Source organism: Plectrocnemia conspersa, unplaced genomic scaffold (genome assembly GCF_051122295.1).
Source record: "Plectrocnemia conspersa isolate PC_06_02 unplaced genomic scaffold, ASM5112229v1 ptg000012l, whole genome shotgun sequence".
Lineage (NCBI taxonomy): Eukaryota > Metazoa > Arthropoda > Insecta > Trichoptera > Polycentropodidae > Plectrocnemia > Plectrocnemia conspersa.
The window spans coordinates 20,944,246-20,971,388 of NW_028277176.1; the positions used below are offsets into that span (position 1 = coordinate 20,944,246).

The 27,143-nt window shown below is 33.2% G+C and overlaps 2 protein-coding genes across 2 annotated transcripts; one reads left to right on the forward strand and one right to left on the reverse strand.

Moving 5' to 3' along the window:
• sra (RRM_RCAN_like domain containing protein Sra) lies at positions 1-8,769 on the forward strand. The gene is made up of 2 exons (XM_088200661.1): positions 1-428; positions 7,365-8,769. The coding sequence occupies exons 1-2, from the start codon at positions 67-69 to the stop codon at positions 7,663-7,665; spliced, it is 663 nt and encodes a 220-aa protein (XP_088056787.1). The 5' UTR covers positions 1-66; the 3' UTR covers positions 7,666-8,769.
• LOC148228582 (organic cation transporter protein) lies at positions 8,631-26,667 on the reverse strand. Its single transcript, XM_088200659.1, has 3 exons — positions 26,499-26,667; positions 10,347-10,458; positions 8,631-10,277 (listed from the first exon to the last, which is right to left on the reverse strand). The coding sequence occupies exons 1-3, from the start codon at positions 26,539-26,541 to the stop codon at positions 8,789-8,791; spliced, it is 1,644 nt and encodes a 547-aa protein (XP_088056785.1). The 5' UTR covers positions 26,542-26,667; the 3' UTR covers positions 8,631-8,788.
• Between the last annotated feature and the right edge of the window lie 476 nt (positions 26,668-27,143).

Below are 27,143 nucleotides of genomic sequence, written 5' to 3' on the forward strand. Positions count from 1 at the left end.
GGCCAGTCGGCGGCCGTCGATCAGTGTCAGTGCGTCAGGGGCGGCCGCGGGCCCGGCGCGCGGGCCATGGCGGAGGAAGAGCCGCCGGCCGAGGAGCACGGAGGGCGTCTTCTCACTGAGGCGGAGCTCGAGGACGAGGACGACAAGGAAGTGTACATAAACGCCAGAGATGGCCTACCGAACGTGAGCCCCGAGGCGGCGCGTCTCGCCCGCGAGGAGCTCTCGCCCGATCTGCTAGACGAGTTGCCAAAGTCCCTGATAGTCACCAACGTCCCCGCGGAGGTCTTCGACGATGAGGAGACTAAGGGCCAGCTTGAGGCGCTCTTTCGCGAGGTCTCACCCACTGTCGACTTTCAGTGGCTGCGCAGTTTCAAGAGGCTTCGAGTCAACTATGCGGACACCGCTTCGGCCGCTGATGCTCGCGTCAGGTATGCTTCGATACTCTGGTCCCATTAGCATAATAATCGCGCGTCAAAATAAGCTTTTTTTTTACTAAACATTTCTTCCCTGTTTTTCCCAGAAAAGCTTTTGTTATAGTATCTTTTTACTATTAGGGCATAAAATATCTCTCAGTTCAGTTATGACAACAGTCATATTAAGACTATTTTTAAGAAATTATCAACCTTAAACGTGGTAACAAATTATATTTCAATGCGTATGTGAATATTGATAATGTTCAATTAGACATGTTTTATCTAGTCAACTGCGTTTTGAGTTAGATATGAAAATAATGGACTAGCAATATGACGTTAAAATTTCCTATTTGACGCAATTAATACTAAAAGCGCAAATAGATTTTGAAAATATCAAAGGACACTAAAAAATAGTCATTTTGTAAATTTTTGTTCATTTAGTAGCTTAAAAAATCACCTCGCACATATTTGTTCGAAACAGGAAACAGCTCAAATTTATTTGTAATTGTTACATTTTTTGTATAAAGAGAAGCACCTGCCCAAGTAAAAATATTTCTTAGAAAGGAACTGCGACTTCAATTATCCCCCAATTCAAATGTGCGTAGTCAAGGAAACAGGAAACAACTCCCATTCTTCAGTTTCTGAAGTTTTATTAAAATGAAATTCAATTTAATTAACAAAAATAAAATAAAATTTTAAAATTTTCAATCTTTTTCAAAAAACATTAAATTATATCGATTTTTTTTATCAATCGAGCATTTGATGTATTTCATTAATAATGAAAAATAATATTAATTAAATGGCCGCCTCTAGAACTTTTGCAGCAGCCAATCCTTTCAATGTATTGTAATTTTTGATGATTTTTTCCTACATTTCGAATGGTATCTTGGCTACAACTTGGTGGATATTGGTTTTTGGGTGCTCCAACGTTTCAGATTTCTCGGTGTAGACACGACTCTTGGCATAACCTCACAAAAATAAAACAACAGCGTTAGATAAGCGGCCCCTTTGATGTCATCAAAATGTGAAATAATTCGACTTGGGAACTTTTCATGTAAAACATCCAAAGTGGCACCAAATGTGTTGCAAGTTGGCTGTCTTGTTGGAACCACGTGTCTTCCACATCAATATCTTCGATTTCGTGCCAAAAAACGTTTGGATGGAAACAAATCTCCGTCGATTTGGGACTTCCTCGAGATTTTCAATGGCGATTTATAATTTCCGACGTGACGAAACCCATCATTGGAGCTGATTTTTTGCACCACTTTAATCTACTTGTAGATTTAAAACGTGCCCGCCTGGTCGACGTAACAAATGCGTGTAATATTTAATGCATATTACAATGCGCAGATTAAAACTATTTCCGGAACGACGACATTTTGAAACGTTTTCTGGAAATTACGTAATCAGCTGGATTGATATCACTGCGACCTCAGCCGAAGCATACAGCAGTGCATCACATCCGGACCAGTTCAGGCCCTCCAGTTTCGAATCGCCCTCAAATACTAGTTCCGGAGAAGTACCACATCGCCAAAGAGGAATTCCAGAAGATGATAAACGACAGAATCGTTCGACCATCTGACAGACCATGGTTATCGCCTCTTCACCTGGTCGCGAAGAAAACTCCTGGCGAGTGGCGACCCTGTGGAGATTACAGAGCCCTAAATGCTAGGACAATACCAGACAGCTATCCCGTGCCACACATTGAGGATTTCGCTCATGCACTGGGAAACAAGAAAATTTTCAGCACGATCGATTTGGTACGGGCGTACCATCAGATACCTGTGGCTCCGGAGGACATAAAGAAGACGGCAATTTCTACACCGTTCAGATTGTACGAGCTCCCTTTTATGTCGTTCGGCCTATGCAATGCAGCACAGACGTTCCAGCGATTTATGAACTCAGCACTTCGAGGACTCGATTTCTGCTTCGTTTGCATCGACGATATACTTGCCGCATCCGAAAACCACCAACAGCACGAGGAACGCCTTCGGCAACTATTCAGCCGACTCAAGGAATACGGAGTGCTGATCAATTCAGCAAAGAGTGTTTTCGGAAAAGCAGAAGTCGATTTCCTGGGATATTGCGCTTCCTACGAAGGCACCAGGCCGTTGCCGGAAAAGGTTGCAGTTATTGCAAATTTTCCCCGCCCGGACACCATGCAGAAACTACGACATTTACTAGGGATGATAAATTTCTACCTAAGGTTTATCCCTAGTGCGTCCGCGAATCAACAACTTCTCACGGATCAATTGAAGGGAAGTAAATCCAACAACGATCCGGTGCCGTGAAGTGGAGAATTGGAAAAAGCCTTCACGGCGTGTAAACAAGGCTTGTCAGACGCCACCTATTTAGTGCATCCAGACCCAAATTTACCACTAGGACTTTTCACTGACGCCTCGGACAGGACTATCGGCGCAGTGCTTCAACAACCTACACCGGTTGGATGGCACCCACTTGCCTTTTACTCTAAGAAGATTTCACCAACGGAGACTCGATACAGCACTTACGATCGAGAGTTGCTTACCATATATCGAGCAGTGAGACATTTTCGTCACATGATCGAAGGACGAAATTTTTCAATAAATACCGATCACAAACCGCTGACGTTTGTATTTAGACAGAAGCCCGACAAAGCTTCCCCTCGACAATTCCGTCACACCGATTACATCGCGCAATTTTTGACCGACATCTGACACATTTCGGGCAGCGATAATGTTGTGGCGGATGCATTATCCAGAATAGACAGCGTGCAGTCTTAGAATTACCAGCGGAATCTACTCCACGGAACGAGAAGCCGCCAGAATGCGTAATCAATCAGACAAGATATGGGAGAACAGTAAAATTCCCGGATCGCATGGGATACTGATCATTTTCCAGCAACAGCTTCAATAAAACGGCAGACGTGCTCTACACAAATACAGACAACGACGCAGAAGTATGCACATTAGGGCACCATTAGAGGAAAGTGTCATGCACAAGTGACAAACAGACCCCGAACCCTACTTTTCCGTTGGCTGAGGGTTTCGCAAGGGCCACTTTGTACAGTTCGCTGTACATATGTCCACACAATCATCAACCAACTGGTTCTGCTTCCACCCGCGCCGACCTACGCTGCACACGAAGGCCACATCAGTTGGAACGAGCTTTAGTTTCATCTCTTGGTTTAATTTCGCAACTGTAAATTGCTAAGAGGGGGAGTACTATGGCGACCACTTCAGGTCCAATAACGCCGCCTGACCACAATGTGCACCAGTCACTTTTTGGGCATGTAACGGTCTCTCGTGAATCAGATAAAGATCTTCCTCGCCTTGTGTGGTAATTTTGTTAATAACATACCCCGAGAGGTGGAAATGTGCCTTATCAAAGAAGATTGTTTTTGAAAAATCAACATCAACTACTTGCTGCTCTAACACCAAAACTGTGTAAAATCTTCGCTGTTCATAAGTCTCCGAGTATCAGTTCTTGTGCTATCTGAATTTTATAGAGGTGTAGGTGCAAGTCCAGATGCAAAATGTGCCAAAGGGAGTCATAAGAAAAGCCGCAAATGCCGACGGATCGAAAATTTCAGGTCTTCAGCCACACTCATTTACAGTAGCAATATTCTTAGTTGAACGGGCGCCATGATGATGCACAGGCCTTACCCTATCTCCATCGCTTCTAGTCTTCAAATTTGTTCACTACGTTGCGAATTGTTTGTGCGATGAAATTGATTATAATCTTCCTGTAAATTTCAATACACAGTTCATACAAAATTGTTATTTCTGTAGAGCAATTGAACAATTTAACGCGTTGGAACAGTGGCTAAGCGATTCATTTCGTAAATGTATTGTTGCGAACTAATATTTGATACTTTCAACACGAGTGATTATTGACAGCTGTCTGATTTACAGTACTGCCAACATAGGAAACTCGAATTGGATCATCCTGTATAAGCCAAAACACGGCTTCAGACTTCCAAATGGGAGTGAGTCGAAAACTGCAGTTCGGATTCTGCATCAACGACAGCCTGAAAAACCTTCCGTCATGAGCCAGGAACAAGAAAATGTAGGCTGCCATTCATAATCGTTCCGTTGCAATTAGTTTGTTTCGTGTTAAGATTTGTTAAAAGAGTTGTAAAAACTGGTATTTGTCTCTCACTGATAAAACCTTTAAAACTGGCGTTTTAGCAGTTTGGTTAATATTAGTGTTTATGACAATAAAACCAGCTATGCAATCAAGATGCATACACCGAAAGCAGACTTATGCACATATTAAATACAGCTAGAAAGTCTAATTACAGATTTTTTTATAAAAAGTTTCATCCCAAGTCATCTATTGTAGATTGGTCAAGGCGTCTAGCTAGAGTAGGACTATTGATCTCTCTTGGTCTACTGACCTTAAAAAGACTTAATATATATATGAGGAGTTAATAGTCTATGTAGAAATCATTTTAGCACAGGAATGATGACATTATAATCATCTTTGGATGCAATGTATTTAAGTTATGGGAGATAATTTGGAGAAACAAAAAAATACTTCCCTAACCATCGTATTTATTCAACACTAAGAACTTTTTAACCCCCTTCCCTGTATACCATAGTTTTAATTCGAAAGATTATGCTTTTAATTCAGCTGCATTTAAAAAGCTTTAATAACCTTTCACACAAATATACCTGATTTTTGCAGCCAGACTTTAATTTTATTTAAGGTTCAATAGCTTCAGAATTTTATAAAACAAGCAATGACTGCTCAATAAAAAAATAAAAGTACAGATAGATACTTATTCGTTTTCTACGAATATATCCTAATATGGAATGTCAATAAAAAAAATCTGACAGTTGACATCTGTCAACTATCGAGTTAGATATAGACATAGCCTTACTATCTGCCAAATTCCTTTGAGTTAATGCGAGGTCTTATCCTATAAGAAGATTTCACCCGCTAGCAGCAAACCGATTGTTGCTGTCAAGTAGCTTATTTGGCCAATAAGATTGTTGAACTAATGCATAAATTTTACCTTGCAATCCGAGATAATTTTGATTATATAGGTAGCTCTAAACTTCACTGCTGTGTTGTGTCTAGAGATTGCAATAATACCGGTATTACTGAGAAAAAAACTAGGTATTGATATCATTATTATTATTTGAATTAATTAGTAAAAAATAATCTTAGTAAAACTCACATATTTTACCATGTTTATTGATTAGCAAAACTAAAGCATTCGAATACCCTGGCGATTATTGTTTCCATTTATTAAATATTTTAATTGCATAATATTATTATCCCTTTTAATATTTACAATGTTTACATTTTTATGTTTTATAAAAATTTATGACTACAATTAAATTACAACTATACTAAATTGTCGTGTTTATCCTTAAACATTGTTAATCGGCTTATTTAATAGATGTCCATTCATTCAAAGTCAAGTTTATGCTTTAATATATTGTTGAATGTTAATACATGCTTGTGAATTTGGCAAAAATATCCAAGGATTCAAGAGTCGGAACATTTTCTTTGAATCTATTAAATGAAGATGTAGTAACTTGGTAACTATTGTCATCATGTTGTTGTTGTTTTTTTTTAATATAATAAGAAGATCAAATTTGGACTTGTTGATATTTTTTATGACCAATTATCTGTCTGACTATTTATGAATAATTTGTCTTTCATACATTAAGAAATGTTTAAACAATCTTCCTTACATTCACGTACTTCTAAAAACACTTATACACAGATACTTTATTGTGTTATCTACTACCAATAAAAATCGATTTGACTGGGTACAAAAATATTTTTATTCTACTTATTTCTTCACCTTCATTCATTCACAACATTTTTAAAAATGCAAGTTGCAAATATTTTATTTTTTGAAACAATAATTCTAGAATAACATTATCTTTGACAAAATATTGTATTTCTCTTAAGTTTTTATGCCAGGGGCCAGAGTACCACTAGCCAATTTATTCCAATAAAATATATTCCTATATTACTCATACTTTTTTTATCAGTTACGATTATCTGAAAGAACTTTATGAAAAAATCGTGCATACAAAATTGTAAATCTATTTGTTCAAAATGCGACATTTTTTTTAAAACAAATTTATGTGATTGATGATTGTGATATTTGTGTGATAAAGATGTGATTTATTTATGAATTTTTATTTCAATTATTGCACATTTAATATTTATTTTAGAATATCTCATTAATATTTGTTTTAAAGTATCATTAATTAAATTTCAGTTATAAATGTTTAGGTAAATATTGTAGAATAAAAATACATAAATACTGTATTATATTATTTTACTTTGCTATCTTATGCTGATAACGCTAATTAGGTTAATCCCCTACAATGAACATCATTTTATTCTCCGCTTCTGCTTTCAAGCAATATGGGAATCGTCGTTTTTGTAGTTATAAGCTATGGAGATATCGTTTTCAACAACAAAAAAATAGTTTTTTTCCCGGAATTATCGGTATTTCATTTTGTAATGCCGGTAGTATTGAATGTCGATTTTGGCCCCATTACCGACATTACCAGTATCAGTACTACCGGTATTGCAAATCCTAGTTTTGTCGCACATACTTTTCATATAATGCCACATTCATTTAAGAAAATATTGAGTTGATTATAAAAAATGCAGAAAAGTCGTTTTAAATACAGAGAACAAGCTAATACAGTACTGTGTATAAATCTACATCACTTCTACTTTTACACATTTGTATCGTAATTTCAATCTATAACTATAGAGCAATTTTTTGTATTCTTTTTTTTTATCAAAAATTCACTTTTTCTACTTTGAAATTTATCACTATGTAAAGCCCATAGAACAAGTTTAAAATGTATTACACATCAAAGTCTAATACAATGATTCGCAAGAAGAGCCACGAGAGACCCTTGGGGAGCCACAGGAAAAAACAGAAAACGTTGACAGATGGTCAATTAATAGTTTGTTTTTTTATAATAGATTACATCGGCTGTCGTTTCAAGACGCCAAGCTGGGCTGCTACTTCGCTCAGCCCGTGACGCCAGCCTCTTCGGCCAATCTGCGACCTCCAGCACCGTTCAAGCAGTTCCTCATTTCTCCACCTTCGTCTCCGCCGTTGGGCTGGGAGCCCCGGCCCGAGGGCGAACCGATCGTCAATCGAGAACTGGTCGCTGCCCTGCAGCAACTCGTCCCCGGAGACATGAGAGAATTGTTGCCGTCGAGGGCCGGACAGCCTGCCATTATAGTTCATGCTGTGGCGGTCAAGACGGATGAGCAGTAACGTGAAGACCATAGCTCGAGAGAGTTATTTTTTTATTTAAATGTCTAAAGTTATTTTTTAGAGTCGATTTATATAATGTACGGGCTGGCACAGGACGCATCTTGCTTGTATAAGTATTTTTGGCAGTCTTCAAAGATTGTTATACTAGATGTTGTTCTCTTGGATAAGCGATTACTAGTGAATCTAATGAATGTTTCAAAAGCGATATAATTTGAAGGCTCCATAAAAAGATTGTTTACGAATTGATTGTTATAAATTGTATCATTTATTGCATTGAATTGTATTAACATGCTTACCAATTAATGTGATTGTCTACATCTTCAGGCAATAATAAAGTGGTTAAATTTGAAATCAATGTAAATTCTTATTGTGGTGTCTTCTTTAATAATAGATGGCATATTACGAGGACTGCCTAAACTCATCACTTAAACACCATTATTACATTTTTAATAAACTATTTGTCGTTGATGCTTAATAAATATTATTTTTATGTTACGTCAATTCAGTATAGTTTATTTATCTATTTATCTAAGTATTTTTTCCAAAGCTTTGAGTACAACTTAAATTTGTTGTTTATAAATGTAATGGTATCGTTTTGCTCTGCGTTTTTTTTAGTCCTAAAATGCTCCAAATTATTAGTCGTGCTTTAATTTTAAACATGCAACCTATAACCACCTTTTTATGCAAAAAAGGCTGTTACCATTTTATTCGAATATATGAAAAATTAAACGATACTATTATGGGTGTCGCACCCCCGTCTGTGATTATTTATGAAATGGTTAAATAAAATAAATGTATATTAGTTGAGTTGAAATGTTTATCTCGCAATCGCCGAACCGCTTTTGAATTTTACCGAGCGCAATGTTAGACGGTGTCGTCCGTTAGTTTTCGAAATCAGTTCAGCGCTTGTCCGGTTTTCGTTCCGTTCTTTAGTTAGTATATAGATGTAAATAAAACACGTTAGCGAATATAATAAAATGTTATATTAATATTGAAACATCGACATCGATGACTTAAAACTATATTTTGTTGTGAACGTTCGTTATATAAATATATGTTTGATGATGTAAATATTTAACAAAAATACATAGTAACGTTACGTAACGTGCACATTATTATTGTACTACCTTCTCATGTCTTCCAGCGGAACCATGACCTCTGGTCGCGGTTCAGGTACCGAATGAGTCTTTTTCTTGCCGAGGCACGTAGAGAAGCAAGTGTCTCCTACTCCAAAGTTCTCCCCGTCCTGTATCGTCTGCGGCATGGGTTGTCCCATCGTCTCGGGCAAGAATAGTGTCATTAAACCTGATATCACAGATATCACTCCGAAGATCATGGCGGGAATCTTCGGACTAAGAGTATCTAGAAGCGTAATCATGGGTGTGGATGCTCCAGCTAACCTGGCACTCATAGAGCCCAGACCGAGAGCCGTATTTCTCACCACTGTTGGGAAAAGTTCCGCAGAATAGTTATATATAATGGCAAACGAACCGGCGATGAACAGTTTTCCTAACATCACAATCGTTGTAGTGGCAGTGCTTCCTTGAGTTAAATTAGCGGCTATGATGCAACACAGACCACCTACCAACATCAACGAACTTATGAGAGAGCGTCTTCCGAGCTTATCGAGCAGATAAATGATGGCGATGTAACTCGGGAACTCGACCAAACCCATCAGGAACAGAATCAAGAAAGGATTTCCGTACAATTTACCAGTGTTCAAAGATAAACCGTAATATACGATTGAGTTAGCGAACCAGCAAAAGCACACGTTCAACGTCCTGCTTCTTAAATTTGGAGTTTTGAATAAATCACTCGCACCAACCGAAGCATCGTTCTTATCGACGACGATCTTCCCTCTAGATACGTAATGAGCAACGTCTAAATTATGTCCCTTGTTATTCATTTTGAGTCCCTTTTGAATTATTGATACGGCTTCCTTGGCTCTTCCTTGCGCCCAGAGCCATCTCGGAGATTCGTCCATGATCCACCAGTGAGGAATTAACATGATGCCATGTAGACCGTAAATGATTTGTAACCACATTCTGCTTTTGACTAGCGCGCCCCAACCAGCTACCAACATGATACCGCCGGCAAAAGCAGCTTGAAAAGCTACACCGCAAGCCGTCCTCTTACTCGGTCCCACAATCTCCATGGTGAGCACGAATCCAGTAATGTATGAACCGGCGGAACCGAAGATTCCATATAAAAATCTCACTACGCAGAATGACCAATACTCGGGAATGAAAGCTACTAGAATTCCCAATACCAATTGGGCTAAAGCTGATACGCAGAATATTATTTTTCTTCCGACTTTATCGGCCATGCCTCCTAGGACTACAGCACCGGTGAAAACTCCGAACATGTAAATACACTGAGCCAAAGATCCCATCCATCTTCTACCGCAAACAAAGTCCCATTCTATCGCTCTGGAGCTTTCGTAATAAGTACGATCGTAAACCCAAGAATCGCATTCGACTGATCCATTAGCGGTGTCGTATATGTAACATGATTCTAAGTTTCCATCTTTGTTTTTTGGTATAGCATTCCAGACTTCGGTAGAGTTCCATAATAGAGTCGTACCGTTGACTTCGACTCCTGGTAAGGCGCATCTGAAAAGATTGAGCGTTGCTTTTAGCTTAAGAATAAAGTTAGACTAAGATGTGTATGTAAATTTGTACCTGTGATCTGGAACTGCAGCGACTGTGGTGAGTGACATCATATGCATACCGGCCGTGACTGCAGCTAGGATATGCAAAATAAACTGCAAGCATTGGTATTTTCCAAACTCCCCTGAAAAAAATGAACATAAATATGATTAGCACATAAGACCAATCATAAAAAAAATTACAAAACCAATAATTTAATAAAGCTTTTTTAATTATTAAGGGAAATAAATTATAATAAGCACTATAAAATCAATTTTTGCAATATGGATGAATATTTAAAAACTGAGTCTTTTTTTGCAGAGAACTTGATTTTAAGAATACAAAAATTTTCCTAAATTTCTTTATAAAAACAAGCTGGATAAAAAATATTCATATTCGTAATGATATGCATAAATTCCGTTTTATAATTTAAAAATTATACATAATCATTTTAATCGGATGCTAACTCAAATAATGATGATCCAACTTCAGTTTCTGAACTTATAGAAAAACCCACAAATCTAAGGATTTCTTTTGATGTATTTCATTATTAATTGGCCGCCTCTAGAACTTTTGCAGCAGCCAATCCTTTCGATGACTCCAACTCTTTCAGTTTCTTCATTATTTCCCCTGCGTTGCAAATTGTTCGCTCGGTAGGACGATGAAAATGACCATAATCTTCCCGTAAAGTTCGATATACAGTTCATACAGAATTGTTATTCCTGTAGAACAATTTTAACGCGTTGAGCGGTGGTTAAGCCATAAATGGTTTGTTGCAAACCAACATTTGACACTTTGAACACGGGTGATTACTGACTGCTGTCTGATTTACAGTGCTGACAACATAGGAAGCTCGAGTTGGATCAAGCTGTACATGAGTTTTCTTGGAGAACGACTAAGTGAATTCATTGATTTATTCTTGAATCGACTTTTTAATAATTATTCTTCGATCATAAATTGTTATGAAAAATAAAAACGACGCCTTGTCGAGTTCGTCCTTAATATTATACTCGCTTCATACGTCATTACGGCATTCAAACTGCTTAAATTCTCCGCTTAGTAATGTCAATGAATAAGTAAAACAGTCGCTCAATGCAACATGAGCGATGAATGCTTGTCTCACTATAAATGTTTCGTATATGTGCTGGTAGATGGAAACAATTCAATCAAAACATTGTATATAATCAAATATTGAAAACTATGAAATTTATTAGCTTACAATTTTTGCGGAACTTGAGAACCCAAATATTTTTTATAGGGCAAGGCTTCACAACGATCAAGTAAAACTCGGTAGAAAAAAAATCTGCCAAATATTTTTTTTCATATTAGTTATTCTTTACTTTTGAAAGGCTTTATTTCAAATGCTGTTGCCAGAGCGAGGTCGATTACGGGCATTGAAATTATCCCCCTTTAGAACAGGCTTTTAAACGGGTTCTATTATCATTTGAAAGGCCGCAAATCGATTCATGTTCCCAACCTGGAAGCTAAAAAACACGATCCTGATAGAATAAGATAAAATTGAAATTCATACAAACGAATACCCTTATTACTTATTATATATAAGTTATATACATAGTGTTTTACTAATTATAATTGCACAAGTCGTACATGATTTCAAAATAGCTGCGAACATAATAATGTTATATTCTATAAAAATAAACACGCGTCCACAAGGTATACACATATGTATTTCATAAAAAAGGTGCTTAATCAAAAATTTAACAAGTGCGCGCGGCATAGTTGCGCTACTGTGCAAAGGCAACCCATGTGCGTGCTCTGGGGCTAAAAGCTAGAGTTTTGTAATTATATAGACATAGTGTCAATGTAAAAGAGTGGAGATGTATAATTTCCAAATCAGATACAAATATTTTAGTTTCTTGGTATTTATTCTAAAAGAAAGTATTTTTTACTAGAATATCATAAATATAGACACATAGTGTATGTGGTGACTGGATTATTGCTTATACAAAAATTCTGAATATATGTGATTGTTTATTTGTTAAATATATTTTACTGTTTAATTATAGGAAATGTAAGTGTATCATTCCAATGTAAGTTATTAATATAACTATAAAATATATTTAAAACATGATATTTTTAAATTACAATCATATTAACATTTGATATATATATACAGGAATTATTTGTTTTATATATATTTGCGTATTCTTAAATACAATACATATGTGTATATTGATTATCTATGACCAGAATTTTTGATGTTTGAATTTTTCTTTGTGCGCAACTTTCGTTTGCGAAATAATCACCGAATCAGTGTATGTATGTTTGCTAATTACCTCCACACCATTACAACTAGGAACCTGAAGCTTTGCATTTGGTCATAATTGTCTAAATTAACGTGTAGGGAACGGTGAATATTTTGTTTCTTCTGGTTTTTAATTATTTTTGTGTACGAAAATAATAATTTTTTCACACAATTTTGTTTTTAAAGTTCATACAAAGCTTTAACTATTGGTTATGATAATTTTAACCAATCGTGTTTTTTAACTTTAAAATATTACAATATACTTTCGCAAATAAACTTCATGGACACACCGAATTCTTTCTCCATTGTAACTTTTAATGGATTATTTATTTTTATCCTTAACCACAAAACAAATAATATTGTTTGTGATAAAGCATTACAATAGTAGTTTATAGAATGTACTGATATACACCTACAATAAAAACTAATCCATTATAGTATTTTTACAGTTTTAAATTACAAAGAACGGTTATTTCCCCTATTATTTTGTGAAATGCATTGTAAATTTTATATAAAGGCATTTGTCTATTCATAAACATCAAGAAAAATATAAAATCGGAATATTTATACTAAAGGTTATCATTTCAACATTTAAACAATCTTGTGACGTCTATTAACACTTGTGATTTAATGTCAATAAATCATTTTAAATATTACAACACATCATCGCGCGACGCCTTATGGCCAAATTGACAGTTTTAAAAAGCTCGATCGATCGTTTTTAATTATCGACAATTGCTACGGTTGTCTATGACATAATTGTCTATTCCCTGTGCGGCGGTAAATTCAAACTAATTTACGACGTTACGTTTATCCTGTTAGCGAATAATTTTTAATTGACCGATATTTTCGTTGAGTGATAACTTTTTACAATACGATAAAACACATGTACAACGTGATAAGATCTTGCAAATCTATGTACGATCGAGGTCATATAAGTTATCAACAAATTAATTGAGGTTATCGAATTATATTATATATAAACTGCGGTGCATTTTTATGCTATTGGAATGAGATAAATTAAAACTATTGACTTTAATGCAATACTTTTAAACAGGTTTGCGGCGACTACAATAATAATCTAAATGTTAAAAATTTTCAGAGCGTGACGCTTTTCAAATACACTTCTGGTGTGAACGAACGCTATAAAACGAATGTGTGTATATATTATAGAAATTGCACAGCGTTAATTGATAGTTTTCAAAGTCTAAACCATAATTTTCAATTTCATCGTTCAATATTAGGCATTAGTCTGGAATGTATTGTATGTAATATGTATGCGCATGGTAGTAAATGTAGTGATACCGTTGTTGACACTACTTGTTTGACATAACAATAAATCAAACAATGAATTGTCATTTTGTTTAGCAAACTATTAATATGTACAACGTTTGTGCGTTATTAACAGTCTGAGTTTCAAATTACGCGGTTTCTAGGCTGAAAGATATCAAATTTCAATACGTATTAACGTGTGAGTACATCAACTATGTACAATATAAATGAACAAATGATAAATACAAATATCAGACATTATGTATATGTTTTTTTGTATAATTTTATTTATTGATATTTAGTAACAATTCCTATTTTCAGTATATTTTTCCTCGTCATATAAATCAGCTGATAGAAAGTAAAAAACGTTTGTATAAATATATGTTTTTATTACAAATATTATACAATCAATAGATATCTCTTAATCAAGAAATGCTTAATGATTTAAAAATTAACTACTTTTATCATATACATTTAACTATGCATACAATAGTATTAATTTTTAATAGTACATTAATAAACTCTTTTGCTTCATTTAATATTACGTTATATTGTAATAAAAAAATGATCAAATATATCAGTCTTCATTTATCGTATTCATGTTTATATCATTTTTAAGTGCATTATTCGGTCTGAGTATTGATAATTAATGCTTCAAATTGGGCTTTTGAATTTAAGATAGAAAATAAGCAAGTAAGATGTATTTTTGACAAGTTCAAAACGCAGCAGAAACAGATCTTGAATTAAACAAAGTTTTTAGTGAGCGTACTGCTAAGGAACTTAGTGATAAAATGATAATTACAAGAAAAACATGCTAGGAATGAGAGTTTTGAAAGTGAAGAAGGTCGTGGGCGTCCTAAAAAATAAAACTAACGCGGGCTAACATATTATCACAGGTTCAAGCTTTTTAACAACTTCTTACAATATGAGGTAGGTAAACAACCAAGCTGCTCCTGAAACTGCATTTCAAGGTTTTATCAGCTCTAGAACTTTATAAAATTAATCATTACATCAGAAACTGTACTTAAATTGAACTCAAGAATCGAAATTATTTTCCTAGAAACCTAATCGAAAACAATCAAACCAAATATTAGCCTCTGTTTGATTGTTTATCTTATGGAAATTTATTTCATTACTGCATACAAAGTATAGATAATAGAAAAAATTGGGAATATCTGATTATGATTCTATACGTCACAATTATCAAAATAATTACAGCTGTCATTGTTTTTATTTCAAATGTATATGCTTATAACAAAGTAGACATTTTTTTAAATGTCTACTTTGGAATCAATTTAAAATACACTTCTTGCCACAACTTGTTATAAATAAATATATTCATTACTTTTTTGCATTACTTAAAACATATACAAATAATCATATTGTTCATTTTTTTAAATGTGTTGAAATGTAACTTATTTTATCAGATATTTTTATATAAAAATCAGTAATGTTTATTTATTTTACTTACAGTTAACTTTTCTAGACCTTCGGCAAATTATTTCTCTTATTCATGGCATGTGGGCGAATCGTGCATCAGCAATTCACTTTATAGCTAGAAGTATAAAGCGAATCGCTAATGTATCAATGAATAATATATTTTCTTATTTGGATTTTAGTCAGTTGGCACATATTGCTATGGTTTTACAGTCTATATGTTTTATTTTGGAATGTATTTATATAATCATATATTTATATTTTAATTTTGATTGACCAACGAGTTTATAATGAATCATGGAGATGGGAGTATGATTTACACGATCTGGCTTAGGAAAAGTTATATTGTAAGATGCAGTTTTTAATGTTGCCTAACTCCATCCAATACATTTATATTGGGTGGTCCGACATTTCAAGGGATTAGCTACAAAAATTCTCTTAATGACCGTTCAAATGCAAGATTTTGAAAATATCGGAGAAAAAAAGAAAAAGGCCATCTCGAAAAATGTTCTAGGGGGATAAATTGCTACGGGAGCTAAAAAAATATTTTTTTAAATTTTCGTTTAAGAACAAATGGCGTTTATTAAGAGGTCGTCTGGTCACTTTATATTATATTATACTGCCAAATGACAGCTGACAAGCTAGCCAGATTACCAACCTGCAAACTTTAACGGTCGCATTAAAGTTCCACTAAGATAACAGATAAATACAAAAATATTTCATCTTCGTAATTGTTGTGACGAAAACGGGCGAACAACGAGCGACCCTCTCAGGCATTTTTTGTATACAAAACACTTAATCTATAAGTTTAACCAGAGTTTTATAATTTTCCAAGGCATTTGATAGTTCATCTGAATTCGAAACTGAATGAAGCAACGCCGACTATCAAGACGAAGAAGACCGAAAAAGCGGCCGCTTCTCTCTCCACGTCAAACTTAGTCTAGCTAAGACGTCCGGAATCCAGAGTACAACCCAATCTTTGAAGACGACTCAATAAAACTTTCTCTTGTAAAAAACAAACACTAAAACTCATGTCAGGAAAGTATAAGACTTTATTTTATATGATGTTTGAGCTTTGCTCTAGTAAATATGTATGATAATTGACAAACATCTTTTTTTTATTTTGAGTCGATTATAAAATTTGTCTTTCATTTTAAATGTAGTTAGAGAGCAAATAAGTATTTACCCAAGTGCAAGATACTTTTTATTAGATTTAGAAATGCGTTGGAATAGTACATGCCATATGCTAGAACGTTTGTCTGAACAAAACAACGCTATAAATCTTTACAGCGACGAATCATGCGATGCTGATGGTGCATGTGTTTTTTTAATCATTTCGCTGAATATAATGTTTAAAAACTTTTAGAATTCATCAAACGCGGTGGAAAAAATAACATTTAAATTTTGTTTATAAAGAATGGAAAATATAATTTTGGTCGGTCTCTATATATGTTACAGCTAAAATATAACGGGACATTAATAGTTTTATAAATAATTTGCAAAATGACATGATCACCTATAATCATTGCGTGGAATTTAGAATAAATAATTGATTCGTGTTCTTAAATTTAAAAAATAAGCTTTTCTTCGTCGGCGTAAACAAACAATATGTCGTATCCGAGCGGATGTTTATTAAACGGTATCCATTACCAGTTTTATTTTACTTGATTAAATGCAAGAGTCGGTGCATTTTTTGCCAAATAGATACCAAGCGAAGCACCCCCGGATTTCACAGAAGGATTGACGAATTATATCGATTTATACAGTCTAATAAAATTTATATTAAACAGTAGCAATGAGTCTGGTTCCGCCCCGAATCATTGACATTAGCCAGAAGACTGAGGACTGGAAGGAACGTTGAATTTACCCAATTTTTAAGGCTTAGACGAGGACATTTGCCACATATTCATTTATAGTAAATTAAAATGTACAATATTTATATTTTATAATATTTATATTTTGTATTGAAACTGAAGGAAAATATTATTATCTGAATATATCTGGCTAATAAACATTTCTGAAATGATCTGCCAGTGGATTTTTTGTGCTCAAATATGAACATGCGACAAGCATATAATTTCAGTATGAAAAAGCAAAGTTATTTGTTTACTACCTATATCTTCACATATAAATTTCAACGGCCTTGCTTTTAATGGTTGAAGTGAATGATTTACTGCTTCGCCTAAAACGTATTTTAAAGACAAATAATTGTTATGTTAGGAAGAAACTAGCGAATGTATGTACAATATGTACATATGTGAAGAACGCAGTGAGTACTATGTCTTATCATTAGCTTCGCAACATCGCTACATACACATTATATGATTATTAAATTATCGATACATTTAAATATCATTTCCTCTCGTGATGATTTATAAATTTTCACTGAGAAGATATTTGATGTCTCATCTTATAACAAAGGACACTCATGACAAAACTCTTATAAAAAAATCCTACTCAATATTTGTATTACAATTTAAAAAAGGGATTTTTTAATATGTTGACAAGATTTACAGAGACAACATTTCCACATTTTCCATAGAAGAGTTAAAAATTCAGTCGTCGTTTTTTTTAATATTTCGATTTTATTAAGATTCTTAGATTTTTTTACAAAATTCGAAACATGTATCAACATAATGCAGCAATAAAGCATTTAATTCGATTTTGAATGAATGGTAATTTTTATTACTACTAATAATACTACTGCTTTTCTCTCTGTAGCACCGGTATTATTGCAATCCCTAATTCCATACATACATATTTAAAAAAATATTTTTGGGATAGATTCGAGACTGTTTTTTTTTAGATTTTATTTGAGGTATAACCCGATAATTTTTGGTTAAGAATCAAGGACGCCATTTCAGATATTTTTCTGGGATGGGGGGCAAAAGTTGGTTTGTCGTGTTTATTTAATACTTCAATTTCATTCTTCTATCCGAACATACATCTTTAATGCATGTTTTTAAGAGAGTTTTTAAAAGTTGTACGCAGTTCTCTTGCAAGTGTAATAGTAAAAATTTCGTAAGGAGCAATTGTTGCTCTATCGTTATCTGAAAATATTTTCGAAATGTAATGTTTACTTTCTGTTCAAATAACCGACTTCACCTACATGTATACAATAAATAGATAGAGTTGGTGTAAAACAGCTTTACTCGTATGTCTTATAAAGAAAAAATCTGCATTAGAGATTTAACCAGTGGTTTGGAAAGGGTAGTCAGACAGTAGTAAATAAGTAGTCACAATAATGTCTTCATCCGAACAGATAAGGCAGTAGAAGAAGATCAATAGACATTTGATCTACGGTGAAAGCTATCGAGCCCAGGAGTTGCGCAATTAATCGACAGTATTAATCGCATATGAGTATAAATAATAATGAAATTCTCGACGATATCCCTGGCGTTTAGCCAAAAGCGAACCAAACCGCGAACCCGTCCGTCGACTCGGTCGTTTAGTCCAAAAGACTATGAAAGATTCGTCGTGACGCAAATTTAAAATAGACGCATGGCCGAATTTGAAAGTTCGCTAAGGGTCAATAGATTTGCGGGGCGCGAACGGGTTAGGCGCCGGCCGCCTCATCAATAGACCGATTGCGTATATTTAATCAATTGAACGGAAATTGTTTTTCATGTAAAAATGTAGGTCACGAACGGCTAATAAAAAAATATTAATAGGAGATGCACTATCGTTGAATTGAGTCTATTTAAAAAATGACTTTGTGTCATTCTTGGACATATTATTTTATACATAATTATATAAAACCTCACATAATTGCCTTTTAGCTAATTACTTCATAGTATATGGCGAGCAATATCAAAACCTTTCATCAACTAATTAGGATTTGACAAGTAATAAATACTATTTGTATTATAAATTAGTAGAAGCTATAAATTTATAATTCAAACAATAACTTAGTTTTAGTGATCATGTCATAAACAGCCTTATTAGTAAATGGTAATATCTCGTTTTGTCATCCCAAAAATTATATTTAGTCGTCGGTCGTGTAACAACACCAAATTAAAAATTATTAATAAAGAAAAATAAATTTAATTTACATTTAAAAAATGTAAATCGTATACGTTAGGTCAAATTATATATGACTAAAATGGATTATTATTTACATAAAAATTTATAACAGAAATTTAATTCATGTGTTTCGAACACACACAGATGAAAATCTTATTCTTAAAACTTGCGTTAATTTACTGTGACCAAAATGCTCATCCTTCAACAAGGAAATAAGACAATAGCGTAAAGGATGGACCACACAAAAGCCCTCGTTATGACCAGAAAAAAAAACACACAAGTGTTTTTACTGTAAATATTCTCAGTCATTAAAAGAACACTTCTTTGTTGCGAAACGGTCACGAATATAATAAATCACCGGATCCACAAGATTCCCGTTGCAGAATACGACCTTGGATAATGCCCATCAAGCGAATGTCACATTTTAAAGGCGTATACCTTTTTCGCTATAAGAAACAAGTACATATATTGGCTGGAAGATCACTACATCAGCAAGCTTTACAGCCTTGGATACTTAAGCCTGGACTCCAATGAGAAGAGGGCACTCACAAGCAGACACTTGAAAAGACCAGAAGATGCCCGCCGCCCGCAGACAACATACTGTCATGGGCGATCACATCCCGAGAGGAACTCCTCCATACGAGGGATCAACTTCCGATGTACACTCCGCTGTCTGTCGCAATTATAATATAATCTAATAAAATTCTAACTAGATTCCACTAAGCATCTCACTTTAAAATGAATATAAATAAGTATATGAGAGATCAATAATAAATCAAAAAAAAATATTAAATGTACAATAATTAAAGTAAAATAATATAAATAACTCACACCGCAATCACATAATTTCTGAATCATAAATCATATAAATAAATTTATTTAAAAAAAAAGTATGCTGCAGTTTGAACAAAGAAATTTACATTTTTCTACGCATTTTTCTTTCATTAAAATCATAACTGACAAAAAATATTAATTAATGTATTTTATTAGAATAAATTGGCAAGTGGTGCTCTGGCCCTTGGTATAAAAATTTAGGAGGCATCCAGAAGCGGTCGATCAAAAACGATGTTGTTCTAGATTTATTGTTCCAAAAGAAGTAAAACAATTCAGATAATTTTTTAATGTCAATGATTACAAAGGCTTTCAAAATTGAACAAGAATCGATAAAAATACATAAAAAGCTACTGTCGTTTACAACAATAAGAGTATCTTTATGAATAGAGATAGTTTTGAGTCCACTCTCGTATTCAAAATACAAATATGAAAAGCCTTATAAATGTGAAGTTGTTTTTAAAAAATTGTATTAGAGTACTGAATACCTGAAGATGCAATTTAGCTCGGGTGCGATAAAACACATTAGAACCATTTTAGTAAAAGTGGCAAAATTAAAAAATAAATCTGATAGTGTCAAAATTTAGACAGCTTAAACTAATGGATAATATATTAAATAACCTTTATGATTTATCAAAATCATATTTAGTAAAAGCATTAAAGTAATTAAAAAAAGTTAAAAGTATAAGCCTGTATATTTACATGTATTGCTATAAAGGCCGATATTTTTGGAAATCGTTAGTAGTTTTTTTCGTAACCAATAGCAGTGATTTCTGGTTTTAACCGATTCATCAGCTTGATCGTATCAACTGTTTTCGGTGCATGTTATTTACAGTGTATGTGTATTTGTTCCGTTATCTAGTATATCTGTCGAACGGGATAGAATAAATATTTACTAAGAAACGTATCAATGGCGAAATTTATATAGGACAGTTGTTCATAGATACACATACGATTTTATCACAAGACATTTCGAATAACTTTAGAACGATCGCTCGGTAGACTTTGGATGTTGTGAAGTTGAGAAAAAAAATATCTGGAACAAATTGACAACGGTGAAGACATTCAGTCATGTCGGACGAAATCCATCAGCTCATCACGCTTTCTACAATGTCAATTTCGCGGTTGGTTGGATTTTGGAATGCGGTGACCATATACACTATAGATTTTTTTGAGAGAGTAAACGTGTATAACTAATTGTAAGGAGTGTCTAGTTCAAACGGAACCATATTCTTCAAAAACTATTTGTGACTCAACACGTTCAGACAGATCTACGTCACATTCATACTATAATTAAGTACGGCCCTGATGGAAAAAAAACGTCACAAGAAGTTATAAAAATAGTTTGCTACTTTGAAAAGGAATCGTTCTGAACTGTCCATCACAAATGGTTTCACTTTCAAGCATGCCAAAGTGAGCTTTTGTCATTTGCTAAGTGTATATTGTAGAGATGGAATTATCTATTCTTAACATTCCAGACAGGAACAATATATTCCTTATCTAGACAATTTTCTTTACTTTCAAAGATAAATGTATATTTAATTACTACCAAGCACTTAAATATTGTTTACCTGTGAATAAGATAAAGTGTACTTTGGATCCTCTGCCGGTCTATCTGGCTGATACATTTTTAGGTTTGATAGAAGTAAATTACATTATAGATATTATAGAAATGGTTTAATAAAAACACAACATTAATATAAATATGATTTTAAACATAATACGAATGTGAAAATAATAAGATCTTATCTTACACTACATTAAAGTATATCATCATTTTAATAAAAAAATATAAGAAATAAAAAAAGATGCATATATAAAAAAATAAAAAAAACCGTCCAAAAATATAAGAAATAAAAAAAAACGTCCGTGCTCGTGTTACTAATTACGTGTTATTTTTCAAAGAGCTAATATTAATATATTTACATAATACAGCACGATTGGCCAGTGACATGTCTAAAAGACCTGGGTTCGAATCCCACATGAACCCTATCACTGATATCGGATTTACTGAATATGATATTATTAAAATTCCGAATGACCATCAAAATTAAGGTTTTCCTAGAATTTTCTAATCCCACGAATAAAAATCGTGATGAATAATTAAAATAAAGTTAATATAGGTTGTGCATGGTGATATATGATGTCTCACTACTTAGTAGTTGTTAATTGTGTTTAACCCATTGTAACACATTGGTCTAACACCTATCATGTTGCAATGAAAGATTTATAATAAATAAATAAATACATACATGCGACTCTTTAGAAAGAAAAACATGATATAACTAAATACCAACATGTTATCAGGAAAAAATAACATAAAACTTCTAGATGAGAACTGTATGTATATGCCATAAAGCAGTGTTTCTTAATCTTCTGACACCGTGACCTAGATTGGGTAATAGTTTCGATTTTACGACCTAAGCAAGTTAATGAATGACACAAATAAATTATACAAACATAAGTATAACAATTAAAATATAATTTTGTTGTAATAGTATAAAATACTAACATACATATATATATATATATATAACTAATAAACTTATTGCATAGGCTGCAGGCTATTTCACAATTTGTTTTTGCTATAGTTATAATTGAAAACCGCGTCTCGTACTCAATTGAAATACAATTATATTTTATAATACAAAATACTAATTTAAAAAACGAATGCATCAGCAAATCTTAATGTGATATTATATAGGCTGCATCTTAATCAGCTTCAGGCTGCATACTGATTATTAATTTGGTTTTATTATACCTAAAATTAACAACCTTGACTTACACACATGCATATGTATGTCGTAAAGGCTTTGTTTAATAATAGTAATGAGCATTTAAAAAGATTGATGATATAATCCGATTAAAAATCAGCTGCGCTGGGAAAACACTCGCGCTAAACAACCGTAGCGGTGAAAAGGTTGAAATAAAACCTATCGTTGCAATATTGCCAAAATCGTCATGCAAGTAATTTCATTCAAAATTAAAAATCATTCGTATTTGATTAAGATATCTCCTTATACTATTAGTTTGAAATAAATGTATAAATGCTGATTATATTTTTTTGTATGTCGATAGCACTAAATTAATTTTCTTCTTTTTAGTTTATCTTTATCTTAGCGCAATATCTTTTAACTAATTCGATAAAAGTATCGTGTTCCACTCGATATACTAATCGACCCAATTTATGAGTGGGTAATGGGTTAATAAACCCATAAACAGTAACATTTTTTGCATTTTGTTCCAGGCGGGAGAAAGGGGGCTAAGATGGGGTGACTAAATTTTCATTAGGGTCCTAGAGAGCAACTGATGAAATTTTGAAATAGATGATATTTAAAATAATTCACATTCATAACGGAGGGAGTAAATTGTTCATGGGTTAAAATCCAGTGATATATTTTTATCAGGATCCTAAAGTGCAACTGAGCGAATTTTAGATTTGATGACATTTATATCAAAGTGTTCTATAAAGTAACCATGCTAAATTAAATCCCATTTTATTAAATAATACATTAATTTAATATTAATTGTTTAAGTCTATGTTATAATATACATAGACGAATAAAAAGTTGCTACAAAATTGTGCTCAGTTTATTACAAAATTATATTTTTTGTTGTTCTTAGTGAATTGATGCATACATATAACTACACGTCACACGTAAAAAATAATAGAATCGGATATAACATAAAAACTGATGATAGCAAAAAACTAATCACTGTAAAAAGAAGCGATTATTTTGGTTTACAGGCTTTGTACTGCTAGCTTCTTCAGGTTTTATAAAATAGTATATTTTTTGTTGTATTTCATAGATTCATTTATCCAGTTTAGTTATTCATGTATACAATCATGTTTAATATTTTACATTTACTTCAAACCGCTGATTAAACATATTTAATTATTCGTTTTTTATATGACAACATCGGTCTTGGCAACTGATTATAAATGGGCGGGGTGTCATAATTAAAAAATATTTTGTTGACAAATATATAATTTTGCATCACACGTGCTTGATGCAAAAGCAAAGTTGGCAACAATTACATTAGACTAGTGATTTACAACTTGACTTCTTTAATTTTATTGAGCAATCATTTCACTTAAACGTATTTATTAATTATTACTAATTTAGAGATCAGATTACTCATGACCAAAACTTGACTTCAACTTCATTCCTTTCATCGCAACTGATATTTTTGCGCGCTATTTCGAAATGTGAGGGGGGCACATATTCATGCCATATTATTTTTTAATAATATGGTTTAATAAATTCAAATGATTTACAACCTTAAATTATACTAAATAACTCAACGGTTTATGACACCTTTAGGTGCCCAATGAGTACTGGCGATTTTATTGATTACTTCTATATATGCCATCCGCGGTGAAAGGGTTAAAAGCTACACTGTAAAAAATAACTATATACATGGTTAAAGTAGATAAATATAGAAGATTAATTATTACTACATTTCAATTTATTAAAATCAAGCACAGTTTTCTGTGCTTTATTTTAATAAATTGCTAATACGGAGTTAAAAAATTGACTATTAAAGTCAACGATATATTCTCATAAAATTTAAACACAAAGTAATATTTTTTCTCTCTATTTTCCCAATATTTCATTTCAGATTTTTCTCTCTCAATTTCTCAGATTTTTCTTCTTAAATAAAATATCAACATATGCCCAAATTAATATTAATAATAATTCTCTAATTAATATCGGTATTCTAATAGTCAAGTTACACCATCTGTCGCTCCGAAATTAACTTATCTATGTCATTCAAACCGAATTTCCACAATGCTTGCCAAATACAGATACCATAGTGCATACATTCCGATCGTTCAAGATACGCTTCAGTTAAAATCGACTTGTTCCATAAAAAGTTTTTTATTTTCAGCAAACATATCGCCAACAATAGGTTTCATTATGTAAAAAAGTGTCTGGCTTTCGCATTCGACTTGTTGAGCAATGAATGTGAATAATTTAACATTCGAAATTGAACGATTGAAACAGGAATTGCGATTGTGCCCTTTGTGTAAATTATGACCGTTCCTTTGTGTACTTTTATTTCAGATCTGCGATAAAATACTCTCATATGTATTTAATGCTGCGGAAACGAACCGCCACGAACCGTAGATTAGTGCGTGTAAAACACCATGATTAAAATAATGTGACGACAGAGAAAATATGCCATTATTTAACAACAATAAAAAAAAATTGATAACTGTTGTTTAGTTATGAAAATGCGTGTATAAAATACGAGTGTGTCTAATTTATAAATACTACTTCATTCATATTTACATATCATATCTTATAGGTTTTGATTTATGATTTGAAATGATCGAATTTTTAAACAAATATACTTTGATATCAATATTGGGAATGGAGAAGTCCACATTTAATAGATAATGATTAAATATATATGTATATATATATATTTATAAATAATAAAATTATGTAATATTTATTTTATGAATATATTCTAAGCTTTTTCAACCCGTGGGGAAAATTCGATTTTTACTGAAGATGGTTCAAAATTAAATTTGTGGGATGCTGATTGATCAAAACACAATATTTTAAGGTGCTCTTCATGCATAATAGATAAAAGCTGCAAGAGTCTTTAACACGTACAACGTGCTGTATATTCATGTGAGTGATTAACTGTAAATTCATAAGAAGTGTGTTAACATGATTTACACGTTCTGTTTAGTTGAGACTGCAGCTTTTTTCTAGCCATTTTAATGCAATGCTAAATTATATATGTATAGAAATGTTATGGTTTTTAATATATATAATAACTATTTATATAAACCCTCTTTTGCATATATTTAAAAATTTTAATTGTCTGAATATTAAAATTTTGGATGAAATACTTGAATATAATTTTACATTTTTTAGTACTTTCTCATCCTTGTAAATTTAGCAACTTAGGATCTACCAATCCGCAGTTTCTACAGCCTTGGCATCGATTCTGTCATGCTTTTTATAATCAATCAATATATAGGCATATTTTTTGATTGATAATTGGAGCACTTTCCATCTCGCATTTTACTTTTAGTGTCGCAACAATAAAAAAAGTGCAGATAACTAGAACCGCACTGAAATATATCAATCAATATTTGCACGATTAGCAACCGATATTAAAAGCACGCTTTAAACATATGTTGATGTTTATTTTGACCACGTTGAACGAAGTTTTAGGTTATTTCCGAGTCACGGTGTTATTTTATATCGTGCACCTTTCAGCATCTATCACAATGAATCGTTGTTTTAGTGATGAAAACTCTGGCAAGGGTCAGAGAACCAGTTTATTTTGACTCGCGGGATTGTCTAGGGTCAGTGTATATGTATGATATTTACCCATTTTCGACATCATCTCCTCCAGCGCCCGGTCCTTGTCCATCTTGGAAGCTTGTTCTAAATGCCTGGGTTTAGAGATTATCCAGATGGGGTGATCTGAGATGATTGAAGATGAGTTTTGGGCTGAGCCAAAGACGCGTGTGCCCTCGCCGCCCGGCGCGGCGTGAATGTTGAAAAAGATACGAAAAAAAGGTGAGCCATGAACTATCTGTTGTGGGGACCACAGTGGTGGCACAAAGTCGGACTTCAGCCCTAGTAAGCGAAATCGACATGGTCAGAAGAAGTATCGCGATATAAAATTAAGTAATGTCAAATGGGACAGATAACGCGTGCACGCGGTGTTATGATAAAAAAGTACTTACCACTAAAACTCGGTTCGATAGATTATTTTTTTACGAGGTTCAATGCGCAAAAAATGTTAGATTACAATAGTGGGAATGCCGCAAAAAATTATTTTAAGATTCTTTGCGAGTTGAAAAACCACTTATATAAACCACTGAAACCGACTTAATTTCGTCTATTGTGTAAGAAAAAGATATTTTAGCTTTGTTCTACTCCATACTTTCTGTATGACTAACATTGAATTTATTCTTATTTTTTTTAATATCATCGCTGATTAATATGGCTTACAAACTAATCTGAGAA